Source organism: Protomyctophum bolini (assembly GCF_963924005.1).
Source record: "Protomyctophum bolini genome assembly, chromosome: 9".
NCBI lineage: Eukaryota > Metazoa > Chordata > Actinopteri > Myctophiformes > Myctophidae > Protomyctophum > Protomyctophum bolini.
Window position 1 is genome coordinate 10,578,035 of NC_137870.1, and position 14,150 is coordinate 10,592,184.

The 14,150-nt window shown below is 43.1% G+C and overlaps 1 protein-coding gene across 1 annotated transcript in view; it reads right to left on the bottom strand.

Moving 5' to 3' along the window:
* Positions 1-4,670: 4,670 nt before the first annotated feature.
* The window catches only part of mtnr1ba (melatonin receptor type 1Ba), an 82,498-nt gene continuing 73,018 nt past the window's right edge, over positions 4,671-14,150 (bottom strand). Inside the window, exon 5 of the mRNA XM_080771490.1 lies at positions 4,671-4,936. Within this exon, the coding sequence (XP_080627616.1) occupies positions 4,913-4,936 (24 nt within the window). The 3' untranslated portion in view covers positions 4,671-4,912. The remainder of the gene's footprint in view (positions 4,937-14,150) is intronic.

Below are 14,150 nucleotides of genomic sequence, written 5' to 3' on the forward strand. Positions count from 1 at the left end.
TTCAACGGCATGTTCGGCCCTGAGCTAGGGGGACCCCTGAGCTAGAGGGGCCCCTGAGCTTGAGCGTCCGCGTGACCGCGAAGAGGCTCAATCTCAGGGGCCCAAAAAATGGGTAACAGTGTATAACAGTGACGCACACGGCCCTTGTCACTGTTATTAACAATGGGCTTATTATTTGTGCCAATAAAATAACCCCGAAAGTCCTACACCATCATGATACGGTACATTACTGTGTGTTTAAACCCTCCGTTTGCATTTATTTGGCTTGGTTTTTGGCTGTTTATTATTTTTAAGCAACCCCTTGCTGTGAATCCTGAATATCGCAGCCCTATATGTCATCATTGTTATGCGTACACGTGTGCAGACAGTAAAAGAAAGCATGGTGGTGGCCCAGGGGCCCATCATTTCTAGATCTGCCTATGATTAGGCGACCAGGCACACATACAAAACATTAATAACAGATTCAATAAAACGTAAGTAAATGTACTTAGTTACTTTTCACCACTGCCAACATGTACTTCCCAATGGCATACTGTACTCGCCTACTCCCTTCCTCTTAATAAAAGATCTCTCCTCTGGCCCTACAGTATATATAGGCTGTGTTATAGCTAAATGCAGTCCAGCTGCCAAGACTTTCCCACTGACTCTACCCTACAATAGTATTTTAATAGGCCATTACTTAGCAGCAGCTGTTAGATAGGTTTCTGCTTCACAACCCCATTGTTGCATTAACTGGATTCAGTGTGACAGCGCCCGCCCAATTTACCCCCTGGTGTGGGGTGTAATATTTATGACACATTCACACTGTAGGGGTTTCGGCTCAGTGCCACTGCCTGTCCCGCTTGGTCCCAACGTAATTTATGATTTGTTGCAATCACTTCCTTTTTGGCTTTCATTCCCATATTCACGCTTCTAAATGGATGATTTATTAAGGGGATGTGTGATGGATAGGATGCGAGATGTGTGGTGGAAATAGCAGATCTTGTAGATGTTAGGTGAAGAGATTGGGTGTAGACTGGGGGGAAAAAGAGGGGGCCTGGTATAGACCCCTGGGGGACTCCGGTCAATTCAACATAATAGGTTTTAAGAGGCTATAAGAACCTGTAGTGTGGTGTGACTGTATGACTGACATTGTCCTCTCAGTCCCTGAACCATTTAAACCCTCTATATTTAGTAAAAAACACAGACCGTGTTAATATCCGAATGGACCCTATAGGGCGGCAAAGCCAGATTTTTGGGCATGTTCATGTTTCGGGCATGTTCAGCATAAACTACAGTAGTCTCCCGTTGCCAGACTGTTGCCTCTCGCGATTTTCAAATGCTTCCGTGAAGTTCCGTCATACAGTCTGGAGCAACGGAAGCTCTATCATGACTATGGGTCTATGGGCTATAGTTCCAAACATTGGAAGACTGTCGGTGGCAGTCAGGCATCGCTTGATTGCCTACTCTTCCAGTTTATTTATCCGACGCACCTGTCCCCCGTAGGTGTGCATAAGGTCACAAATAAAACAATAAATGCTTAAAAAATATCTGTAAGCGGTATGTATACCTGTACGGTATACATTGCCATTTTGCAATCGTTCCCAACCTGCATCATTCCCATGCAGGTCTAGCGTCGTGCACCGGTCTAGTAAAGCTTCTCTAAATGAGATGTCCAGATCACTGGCAGAAAAGGCGAAGGGGGAGAGGAGAAGGAACGTGTACATTTTGACGATGATTGGCAGGCAGAAAAAGGGAAAGTGATGGGAGAGTGAAAGAGAGCATTACATTAAGCTGTACTGTAAGGTGGTGACAGTGGTGATTGAATGAGACTGTACAAGGCTGTGCGTAAATGAGAGACTCAGATGTTCCTGTTTGCTAGAGCAGTGGTTTTTAAGGTTTTCATTTAGCCTCGCAGACCCAAAACTAAAGAATATTTTGTTGTCGTTGGATAAGATTTTATCCACAATTCCATGCTGTATTGATGTGGTACCATAGGAGAGATAACGGGTAAACATTGATCAAAATAACAATGCTTCTACATTCTCTTGTAGACTTTGAGTATATAGATGTTTAACAATAATATAACTCTTACGGGTCCATTTGGTTTCAGTTTACGCTTAAGAGTTACTGTTCATCTGTTAATCATTTAGCTGGGGACCACCTGGCAACCCTTCAAGAACCACTGGTGGTCCCCGGACCACTGGTTGAAATCCACTGTGCTAGAGAGATTCACAGATTGGCACTGACAGGTCGGCTCAGAAGCAAGGTAAACAGCCAATGTTTGCACACACTGCTCTGCATTTAACGTATACGTACATCACTACTTTTGGCAATAAAGTCAAGTGGGGAGGCGTGCGATCATTTTCATAATGATGGAATGCTTGTTAAAGTGTCAACATAACACGACCGGCATATAAAAGAATATCTGACAGAGTCGATTCATTTTTCCGCTGCACCTGCATACATTTTGGGACGTGCCTCATGCATAATATAATTGCTATTTTACAGCGCATGAAAGAACATGGGAAACGAGGCTGAGATGAATGGAGATAAGAGGCGCGAAACATGAGAATCATATCAAATCACTGTCTCGCGCACATACACACGCACACCACACGCACCATGCGCTTGCATTCATATGAGCACTTGGATATATGTGTGTGCATATGGTTTTAACATGGGCTGTCCATTTCTAGTGACGCATTCACATCTCTCCCTCACCACCCTCACCCACCCCACCCCACCCATCCCTGCTCCGTCCATCACTATATATCCCTATCCTCTATGCGGCTGCCTTGTGACGGAGGAAAGATTGCTCCAATTAGAGAGTTGGCCGATCGCATATATCAGGTTAATTACCTCATGCTCTAGAATAATGAGTCAAATTATGCAAATAACAAGGAGGAGGTGGTGGTGGAGACGTCCCACTCTCCTCTGCAAAGTGATGGAGATTGTTGCGCGGAGAGGAAGCGCATTTTCTTTGTGGATTGTATGAAAATTGACATCAAGTGTTACGCTATATAATACCAGTAGTTTACAACCTTTTTCATATCAAGGCCTGTTATTTATTCACCATTTGATGACATTTGTCTCTCAGACCCATGACTTAGAATATTTTGTTGTCATTGGATAATATTTTGTCCACAATTGCATGCTGTTGGTACGAGTGATAACATGCAAACTTTGATCAACATAATTCTTATACATTCTCTAATTGTGTAGACCTATTGAAAATTAAATAATGCAGATGTTTAACAATAATGTAACTCTTCTCTTGAGAGCGTAAAATGAAATGCAATCGGTTTCATTTCACGCTCTCAAGAGTTAAATATCTATAAGGGTCCATTTGGTTACCAACTCTGCATCATTTAGCCGGGGACAACCTGGAACCCCCTCAAGGACCACTGGTGGTCCCCGGACCACTGGTTGAAATCCACTGACTATACAATTACTTAAATATCATTTAAGTTGAGGAGGAGGACTGTCTTTGCGAGATTGACAATAGCTCCAAATGCAATAAACGAACATGGAAATGAAATGACAAAGTCAGGCTAGAGGAGTTGTAAATGTTTTATTGTTTTTCATTTGATTAACACACAGTGTGCATTGTGAAGGGGAAAAACGGAGAAGAGAAAGCGGATGCTATTGATTCAGCAGAGCTCGTGAGCTGGATCTTAAACATGGCATGCAATTTGGTCCTTTTATAATGCCATTAGCGGGGGAGTTGACTGGGTTCTCCCGACCCCCAGCGCACCTCGGACCAATGCTCTGTCGGATCATAGTATGCCTCCCGAGTTGACTTAAGACTAACTAAAGAAAAACGTTTTGAAGCAGGCAAAACCTACACACATTTGCATTGCTATACTTGTGAGAACCTTCCATTGGTTTCGATTGACTACGTTCTGTGGTGTGGGTTATGGCTGATTTAAGCCGTTGCACTTGCAGTGAGCTTGTAAATCGGGTATTTTAGCAATGTTGTTCACATTTTGTGTTCAATGTTCAAGTTTAAGTGTCTCTGTGGATTTTATTACCAATAGATAGTACTAGCAAGACTAACATTGGATCAATGGAAGACATATCGTTTATTTTCTTCATGTTTTGCATGTTCAGTCAGAAATTATGTTCTTCCTCAAGGTCATGCTTTTTTCTTATTTATTTTTTCCAAGGTCATGCTTACAGAATTCCAGAATGTAATTATTTAAACATTTTCCTGTATGTCTGTATAATCTCTCAAGAGTAAACAGATTAAAAAACAAAGGGGGATGGAGGCGGGGGGTGCCCATTCCCAGATTGTGTGTGCCTCATGCTACACTGCAGTAGCCTACATATACAGTACATCACACGAGCTGAATGTCTTTTTGGCATGATGCTGATAATCCAAGACTCTCTTTCCAACAAGATTTCCATGCCTCACTATCCTGTGTGTGTGTGTGTGTGTGTGTGTGTGTGTGTGTGTGTGTGTGTGTGTGTGTGTGTGTGTGTGTGTGTGTGTGTGTGTGTGTGTGTGTGTGTGTGTGTGTGTGTGTGTGTGTGTGTGTGTGTGTGTGTGTGTGTGTGTGTGTGTGTGTGTGTGTGTGTGTGTGTGTGTGTGTGTGTGTGTGTGTGTGCGTGCCTCAATGTGTGTCTGCAGCTTGGTTTCTTGGAGGATGGAGGTGGCTTAACATTCTGTGTGTGTGTGTATAGTGGTGCATGTCTAGAGATACAATTCAAGTGCAATAAAGCACTGGTTTTCAACACTTTTCATGCCAAGGTCCATTATTTATTCTGCACTTGAGCCATGGACCACCATTTCATGATATTTAGCCTCTCAGACCCAAAACTAAAGAATATGTCCACAATTCCATGCTGTATTGATGTTGTTGGTACCATTAGTAAGATCTACATGCATAAGGGCACTCCATCATTTAGCTGGGGACCACCTGGAACCACCTCAAGGACCACTGGTTGAGAACCACTGCAATAGAAAGTGCAAAGTGCAAAAACAAAAAAAGTACAAAATTAACCTAAACTTCATAAATCACATTTAATGTCCTCACATTGTTCAAACAGTACATACGGTGCAGTGCTAATCCTTCTAGTGGCGTGTCAGTGGGTTAACGGTATAAGCTGGTGTGGGGTTGGAGACAAGGTCACGGTCAATGTCAGTCTTTATAATGGAGCAGAGTGGCTCCAGGGAGATATACTGTATGAAGCTCCTTTCACAAGGCAGGCTCCGGGCGGGGACTGACTGACAGTCTGACACGCGTGATTACTTCCAGCTCCTATAGGCCTAGCTATCAAGCACACACACTGTGTGTGTGTGTGTGTGTGTGTGTGTGTGTGTGTGTGCGTGTGCGTGTGCGTGCGTGCACATTCTTTTTTTGTTTTGGTCAGTGCAAGAGATGGAGTAGCAAGACGACACGTGTGTCGTGTATGTTTCCCAATGTGTGTCTGCAAACACTGACATTCTGTCTGTGTTTGCGTGTGTGTGTGTGTGAGATTTGTATAGGAGAAATAGGCAGGGAATGTCTAATGACTCTGTCTTATGTCACCTTGCCAGTCACAGCCCACCCACAGCGCAGTCACAGCCCAGTCAAAGCTCAGTCGCAGCCCAGTCACAGCCAAGTCACAGCCCAGTCAAAGCTCAGTCGCAGCCCAGTCACAGCCCAGTCACAGCCAAGTCACAGCCCAGTCACAGCGCAGTCACAGCCCAGTCACAGCCCAGTCACAGCCCAGTCACAACTCAGTCACAACTCAGTCACAACTCAGTCAAAACTCAGTCACAGCTCAGTCACAACTCAGTCACAACTCAGTCACAACTCAGTCACAGCTCAGTCACAACTCAGTCAAAACTCAGTCACAGCTCAGTCACAACTCAGTCACAACTCAGTCAAAACTCAGTCACAGCTCAGTCACAACTCAGTCAAAACTCAGTCACAGCTCAGTCACAACTCAGTCACAACTCAGTCAAAACTCAGTCACAGCCCAGTCGCAACTCAGTCACAGCTCAGTCACAACTCAGTCACAGCCCAGTCGCAACTCAGTCACAGCTCAGTCAAAACTCAGTCACAGCCCAGTCGCAACTCAGTCACAGCTCAGTCACAACTCAGACACAGCCCAGTCGCAACTCAGTCACAGTGCAGTCACAACTCAGTCACAGCCCAGTCGCAACTCAGTCACAGCCCAGTCGCAACTCAGTCACAGCCCAGTCACAACTCAGTCACAACTCAGTCGCAACTCAGTCACAGCCCAGTCACAACTCAGTCACAACTCAGTCACAACTCAGTCAAAACTCAGTCACAGCCCAGTCACAACTCAGTCACAGCCCAGTCGCAACTCAGTCACAGCCCAGTCACAACTCAGTCACAACTCAGTCGCAACTCAGTCACAGCCCAGTCACAACTCAGTCACAACTCAGTCACAACTCAGCCACAGCCCAGTCGCAACTCAGTCGCAGCCCAGTCACAACTCAGTCACAACTCAGTCACAACTCAGCCACAGCCCAGTCGCAACTCAGTCGCAGCCCAGTCACAGCACGCACAAGCACAAGCACAAGCACAAGCACTCTCTCCAAATGAGAACATGCAGTATTGCATGCACGCACATGTGTAATTATAGAAAATGTGAATCTGACTGTTCCACCAAAAGTAATTAGTGTGTGCGTGTGTGCGTGTGCGTGTGTGTGTGTGTGTGTGTGTGTGTGTGTGTGTGTGTGACGTGTGTGTGTGTGTACACATGCGTATATGTGTGCAAGCATGCTTGTAAGTGATAACAAGAGAGAGAAAGACGGACTGCAGTCCACAGCCCATATGGATGACACTGCACGTCACGTGGAACACGTGCACACACGTACGCATGCACGCACACACACACACACACACACACACACACACACACACACACACACACACACACACACACACACGCACACACTTGAAGATGACCCTGGCTTAACATCAGCCCATGTACCTCAAACCAATGAGCATTATATCTGCCTCCCTGATGGGAACATAGGTCTTTGTCACCCCCAGAAAACCCATTAATCGTCTGTCAAATGGAAGCTTCTGAACCAGGTCAAGGACTCCTCAAGTCTTGGCATATTGTACTAGTCTGGAGCTAAAAAGTTTATTCAATGTTTCACCTGCCATTGATAAGCAATGGTTTTGATCTGCCCTGAAACTTTTCAACTTTTAGTTGAAATTGACTTGTACTGTAAATTACCTAATGCCTCCGACATATAGACTTGTACTGGTGGCGGTGGCTCAGGGGTAGTGTGGCGAAATGGTAACTGCAAGGTTGCCAGTTCGAACCCGGGCTCCCCCAGAGTTAGTGTCGAAATGTCCTTGAGCAAGACACTGAACCCCTAATTGCTCCTGATGTGCTGGTTTGTGCCGTGCATGGTTTGTGCCGCCATCGGTGTATGTGTGTATGTGTGTGTGAATGGGTGAATGTAATGCACATTCACCCAATCTATGTAAAGCGCCTTGGATAAAGGCGCTTTACCATTTATATGGTATCCCCTTTTTTTGTTTCCTAAAACAATGAAAAGAAAATCCCCTAAAATCTAAACTTTTCTTTTTTTCATATCATTTATATATATTTTTTCCCATGATTTTGTAACCCATTTTTCACCCCTGTGTCAATTATCTAATGTTCTCCTCGGATCTACACACCCTCTGCCAACTTGGGACTTGAACTCATGCTTCCTTCATGCATGAGTGTCCAAGTCGCTCCTTTACACCTGACAGGGGGAGTTTCCCTGGATGTAGCGCGTGGAAGGAATACGTTATTCCAAACTCCATCAGGCGGTGAAAAAAAGCTCCGACCGACCAGCACAGGTCTAGACCAGGGTCAGGAACATGTGCTGTGGGCGTGCATTGTTTGATATTGAGTGATCATAGAAGTAGCAGTTACAGTAGCATAGAAATTATTTAAATTATTCTAAAGGGGTTTCGAATGTGTCCTGCAAACAGGAGGGAGGCAGGGAGTGAAAGGAAGAGGTCTAACCGCTGATATGGCAGTTTTGCACTGAACTAACGCGTGAGGAATACAAAGCGATGAGCGAAAGACTGCTTTGTAGATGATGTTGTTTATTTTTTATTTTTTTTAATACTGTTTTTATTAGGCATTTTTGAAAGACAATTTCAGATTTAGACAATGATAATAAGTAATTCAGTTAAATAAAAATGAAAAAAATAACAGGCAATGTAAATGTTCCACATACAGTATAATAAAAAAAGACATAAGTGTAAAACAAAAAAAACAGTTAAACAATGACAAGTGTGAACAGACAAACAAAACAGACAACAGGACAGACACTCTTGCTCTCAAACTACCAACATGTTGTGAATTAAGTAAATTAGACATTCTTTTTTAAATAATAAAAAATAAAATAAAGAAAAAAACACTCAGTTCCTTTTCTTTCAGTTCCTTTTCTTTCTTTCCAATTTTCTATTGTGCTATCTATTGTGTAGGAGGGGTTAGCGTGCACCTATTAAAATATTCAATGAAGGGTTGCCATGTCTGGTAGAACCTATCTTCACTCCCTCTCAATTCAAATTTAATCTTTTCCAATTGTAAGTAATGCATAACATCCTTCATAAGTGAAGTGTGAGTTGGAACCTGTGCTTGTTTCCAATTCAACAGTATCAGTCTGCGAGCCAGTAGAGTCACATATTTTACCATGTTATATTGGAAAGTAGACAGTTTGACCCCGGGCCCTGTGACTCCCATAATTGCTGTTAGTGGATCCGGGTCAAAAGGTTTTTCAACAATGTCTGACAGTGATTTAAATATATTTTGCCAATATGATCTTAGTTTTGTGCAATGCCAGAACATATGAGCTAGAGTGGCCGGCGACTGGCCACATCTGTCGCAGGCTGGATTCACATTTGGATACATTCTGTTGAGTTTTTCCTTTGACAAATGTAATCTGTGTAATATTTTAAACTGTATAAGACCGTGCCTGGCACATACTGAAGAAGAGTGCACAAACTTTTGAGATGTAGACCATTGCTCGTCAGTGATAGATATTCCTAAGTCGTTTTCCCAAGCAGTTTTTAAATACTCCAAGGAGGCATTATTATCTAAACATGAGAGAGAGTTATAAATAATAGAAACACCTCCTTTGAGCAATGGGTCAGGTAGAAATATAGATTCCATTGATGAGTTGGGAGGTATGTTTGGAAATGAATCAGTGTGTTGTGTTAAAAAATGTCGTATCTGTAGAAATCTAAAGAAATGTGATTGGGGTAAATTGAATTTGCGTCGTATTTGTTCAAAGGTCGGAAATAACCCATCAATATAAAGATCTTTGAAGGAGTGAATACATGATGTTGTTTATTAAAGAGATCACAGATCCTGGCTTTCCCAACAGCCCAGGCAGGCATCCAAAACCACATAATGTCAAGATACAGATACATGGAAATACACACGCAGACAATTATCATGCACTATGAGCTAAAAACCCAAACGCAGCCTACCCACCAACCCACCTGTTCGACTACAATCTTATTGTTAAATTATACCACATAAAACTATAGGGGCATATACTGTAACCTGCAAAGCTCAACCAACTACATTAGTTTCAGCAACATTGTTCTGGTGAAGTAGTTTAATTGGATCTCATTGGTGAAGTCATTGTCCTTGTAATGACAACATGATACCTTTTTGTTTTGATGTTTAATGATGTAATGACAGTCCTTCATCATTATCCCTCACCCCCATTGCCCCGTACCTTTCCATACACAAACACAAAGCCCAAAACGTTACAGACTCATCATGCCCCTGACAGATGGAGGGCGTGCTGCCTATAGGCCTCCTGGCAGAGTGGCTGAGTTCAATTAAGTTCAATACTGTGAGGAAAACAGCCATGCACGATTTCCATCCTCTTCATATTCATGAAGACTGATGTTATTGATGTGAGCCAAAAAATTATACAAATGAAAAATATTATAATGCCAGTTTGGTATTGATCCAAAACGTGTTCCGTGGTTTTGACAAAATGTTTTTCTGAAGCAAATTCTTTCCCTTTTTACCTCCTCTATGATGATTTCCTGTTTTTGGCTATAATAGTATCATTTGTACATCTCTAAATGTTATGATGAGGTATAGTATGGGTACTATCGTGGCTTTTGTAAGAACTTTTCCACTGTTCCCCTCACTGCCCTAACCAGTATCCACAAGCCATATGTAATGTCAGCTCAGGTCAGCTCCATATATGGAGGCTTCTCCATGTATGGTTATCCAGGGTTAGATGAGGTCAGTGTCGTGATCTTCATATATAGAGATGGCCATATATGGTGGCGTGACATGTCACGAGGCGTGACCATATATGGAGGTGTGATGTCACGAGGCGTGACCATATATGGAGGTGTGATGTCACGAGGCGTGACCTTATATGGAATCGTGATGTCATAAGGCGTGACCATATATGGGGGTGTGATGTCACAAGGTGTGACCATATATGGAGGCGTGATGTCACAAGGCGTGACCATATATGTAGGTGTGATGTCACAAGACGTGACCATATATGGAGGCGTGATGTCACGAGGCATGACCATATATGGAGGTGTGATGTCACAAGGCGTGACACATGGAACCTACGGTCGCAATAACATGCATGGCCTATGAATCTGTTACCCACTATATTTACATTTGAACTATAACCACAGATTTTGAGCTACATGGAAAACACTTAAAATAATTTGCATCCAATCTAAATAATTAGACTGTGTTGACCCAAGAACCGCAACATGTGGATGATGTTAATCTGGCCTGCAATCTGGGTAGTTAATCTGGATGATCGAGTGTGCTCTCATGTTGTTCCGATCGATGCATCTCATGTTGGCCTGTGATAAAAAACCTGTCAACTAAACTCACTATTCTGTATATAATTACAATTGATCATAATGATTTTCAACATAACCAGTAACTAAATTAGAGTGTCGGCTGACTTTGTGAAAAACTAATATTGGTAGCATTATCTGACAGTTGCCAGCTGTGGCAGCCCCCGGTGAGATCAACCAAATGCTGGAAGTGATTAAATCATACCACTACAGATGGTCTGGTTAACTGAGCCCAGGGCCGGAGTATCCCCCACGAGGGGCCCTGTGCAGTTCATTTTTTTGTTCCCCCCATGGCGCATCCCCGAACACAGCAGAACACAATAGAATAGGCATATCGGTCCTATAACATTTTCAGCAGCAGTTGGCCGCAGCACAGCTCGGCCTGGGCCGGCCGTAAAAACAAAATACAGTGATAAGCACATCAATATGGTGAATTGAAAGTGCCCCAGGGCAGCTGCACACAACGGCCTATGACAACCCGTCCCTGACTGGGCCACATGGTACAACAAGTCTTCAATAAGATACTGTACTGTACTGTATGTACAGTATGCTTGATGAATCATCATTGTAAATGTTGGGGCGGCCGTGGCTCAGGGGTAGAGTGGCTGATAGAGCAGCCGGATAGCAACCGTGGGGTTCCCATGTTGATCCCTGTGGGCTCCCCCAGAGTTAGTGTCGAAGTGTCCTTGAACAAGACTCCGATGAGCAGGCTGGTGCCTTGCATGGTTTTCTCTGCCATTCCATCTGTGTATGAATGGGTGAATGTACAGTAATGCACAATCTATGTGAAGCGCTTTGGATTAAACAGCCATACATGCACCATTTACCATTTATAAATTGATCCCAATTGTGCTCTCATTTTCATCAGATTGATTTCAGCCATAGCGGTCTGTCAGGTCCAGGACGCAGATGGTGGTCTGTTATAGCACTGATTAAATGACACAGATCTGCATTGTGTGTTCTGAAATTAAATCCTTCTCGTTATACTGTTGTTTAGCTCAGTGGTTCTCAAACTGTATCATGTCAAGGACCCCCAAATTGACACTCATTAGCCTACCCATTAGAAAAGGACCCCCACAAGATTTTGATTTTTTTTTATGGCTCTAGCTGTGATTCTCAACCAAATAAACGATCCCAGGTTTGACCTGAATTAAGCTATACCGTCCCCCATTTAATGGCATTTATATCTCTGGGACCCTAATGTATATTGTAAAATCTAAATGAATTTAACTCTGCGAGTGTGCGAGATTCATTTGGTTCCTAATGATCATTTAGCCGGGGTACCCCTGGAACTCTCTCAAGGACCCTTTGAGAAGCACTGGTTTTATGGGATAATGCTGGATAATCATTGTCCTGCATACATTCATACCCTCACTCATCAGAGAGTTGTTGTTTTACTTGTCTTCAGTGGTGTGTAAAGTAACTAAGTACATGTACTCAAGTACTGCACTTAAGTACAATTCTGAGAGTATCTGGGTGATAACAAGGGAATATATTGGTTAAAAACTTAAAATATGGTTGAATATTTAACCCTGAAATGTAGTGTATGGAAAATATGCTATGTTTTGTGGAGTTGAATGTCATTAATTTTCTGTTGACAAGGTTTGATCATAGGGGGAGCTGTGGGGAAAAAAAGCATGTTAGCAATAGTTCCAGGAAGTGAGGTAACAGGAACAGCTATAAAAGTAATGGTGAGGCTGCACAGGGGTTCCATTTTAGGTATCAAAAAGGTAAATCACAAATTGATAAACCACTGAGTAGTGCGAGTCTGGAAAACTTTGACATCAGTCTACAAGCTTAAAACATGTCGTAGATCGGCTATTTGAACAATTTTAAAATATTTCCAAAATAGTAAAAAAAGAAAAGGCAAATCATTTTAGAAATAAGGGCTATAGGCAGCATGGTGAAAATAGGGCCCTTTATTCTCTGGAACGCCCTATACGTCAGGACCTGAGGGATGCATACTGCATACTTTTAAAATCCTACCTATAAAACCTAACTCTATACCAAGGCTTTCTCTTAGATAACATTATTATTAGATCACAATAATTCTATTCCGTTGTTTATTGCTGCAATGATTTTATTGTTTATCTTACCATCTGTTTCTAAATTCTACGCTGAATTGCTTCAGCGGAAAATAATTAAGTTGTTCTTGGTCTACTGTATTTTATATTGCCACTGTAAAGCCTCCACGCAGCATGCATGCAGAAATGCCAAACAAACATGTTTGTACTTCGTACGCAGGCCCAGGGCTGTCACGCGTTATTAAAACCATGCTACACGCCAACTCAATTATTACTGTCCTAATACTATTATCACTATCCAGGAACATGAAACACTGTTCAATAACAGACACATCAGTAGTATATTGTATGTCACACAGTGCACCCAATTTGACATCTGTCTCTCGGTCAGTGCAATCTCCTTCAGCGTAGTTCAGCAGTCTTCCTCAGCAGTTAATTCAATTTACATCGAAGACACAGACACAATAACTGAACACAAAACACATCATCCATCATCTATCCTCCCTGCTGTGGTGTTAGGCTTCTGTATCACTCTTGTTGCTCAGGAGATCATCGCTTTCTTCATTCACACAAAAATGTATCTGTTTTACTGTCATTCCCCCAGGTGCGTCGTGTCGGAAATCATCAAACGCCGGCGTCTACGATGGCTGGAGCCATGTGCTCTGTATGACCTAGGACTGAATCCCAAAGGATGTTGCACTGAGATGGACCCCCAGTAGTGACAAGGTATCAAGGACAGTCGACCCAAAACCACCTGGCGACGAACCATGACAGCTGAGCTAAAACAGATTAACCTTACATGATGCGGCGAGGCACAACATGCAGCGTTGGACACGTCCCGGTAGAAGCAGATCGTTGAAGCCTTACTGTATGTCCCACGTGGCATGAAGAGGATTAAGTAAGTACATGGCCGGGCGTCTGTCCTTTTCCCTGTGTCTGTCCTTTTCCTTGTCCCTCACTTTCTCTTAGTGCACATAAAAGGCCCACCCCATGTCATGATATAGCCATGCACAATAGACAACGTGGTGGTTGGATTTGATTAATATCACAAACAGAATTCCATCCGGTTAAAAAAGGTTTCAACAGACATTTTAATCTCACTATGGTAGCGGCCTACTGATCATTCTCACCATGTTCAACTGAAAGCCTTATCATCTCTTCTGGGCAGCCTCCAGATCATTTCCTATCCTGTCGCATTAAGTTCTTTCTTGTTATCGTCCAGACACTTTTGCTGTGGTATGCCTGTCTGGGGGGGGGGGGGGGGGGGGGAGAGGAGAGGAGAGGAGAGGAGAGGAGAGGAGAGGAGAGGAGAGGAGAG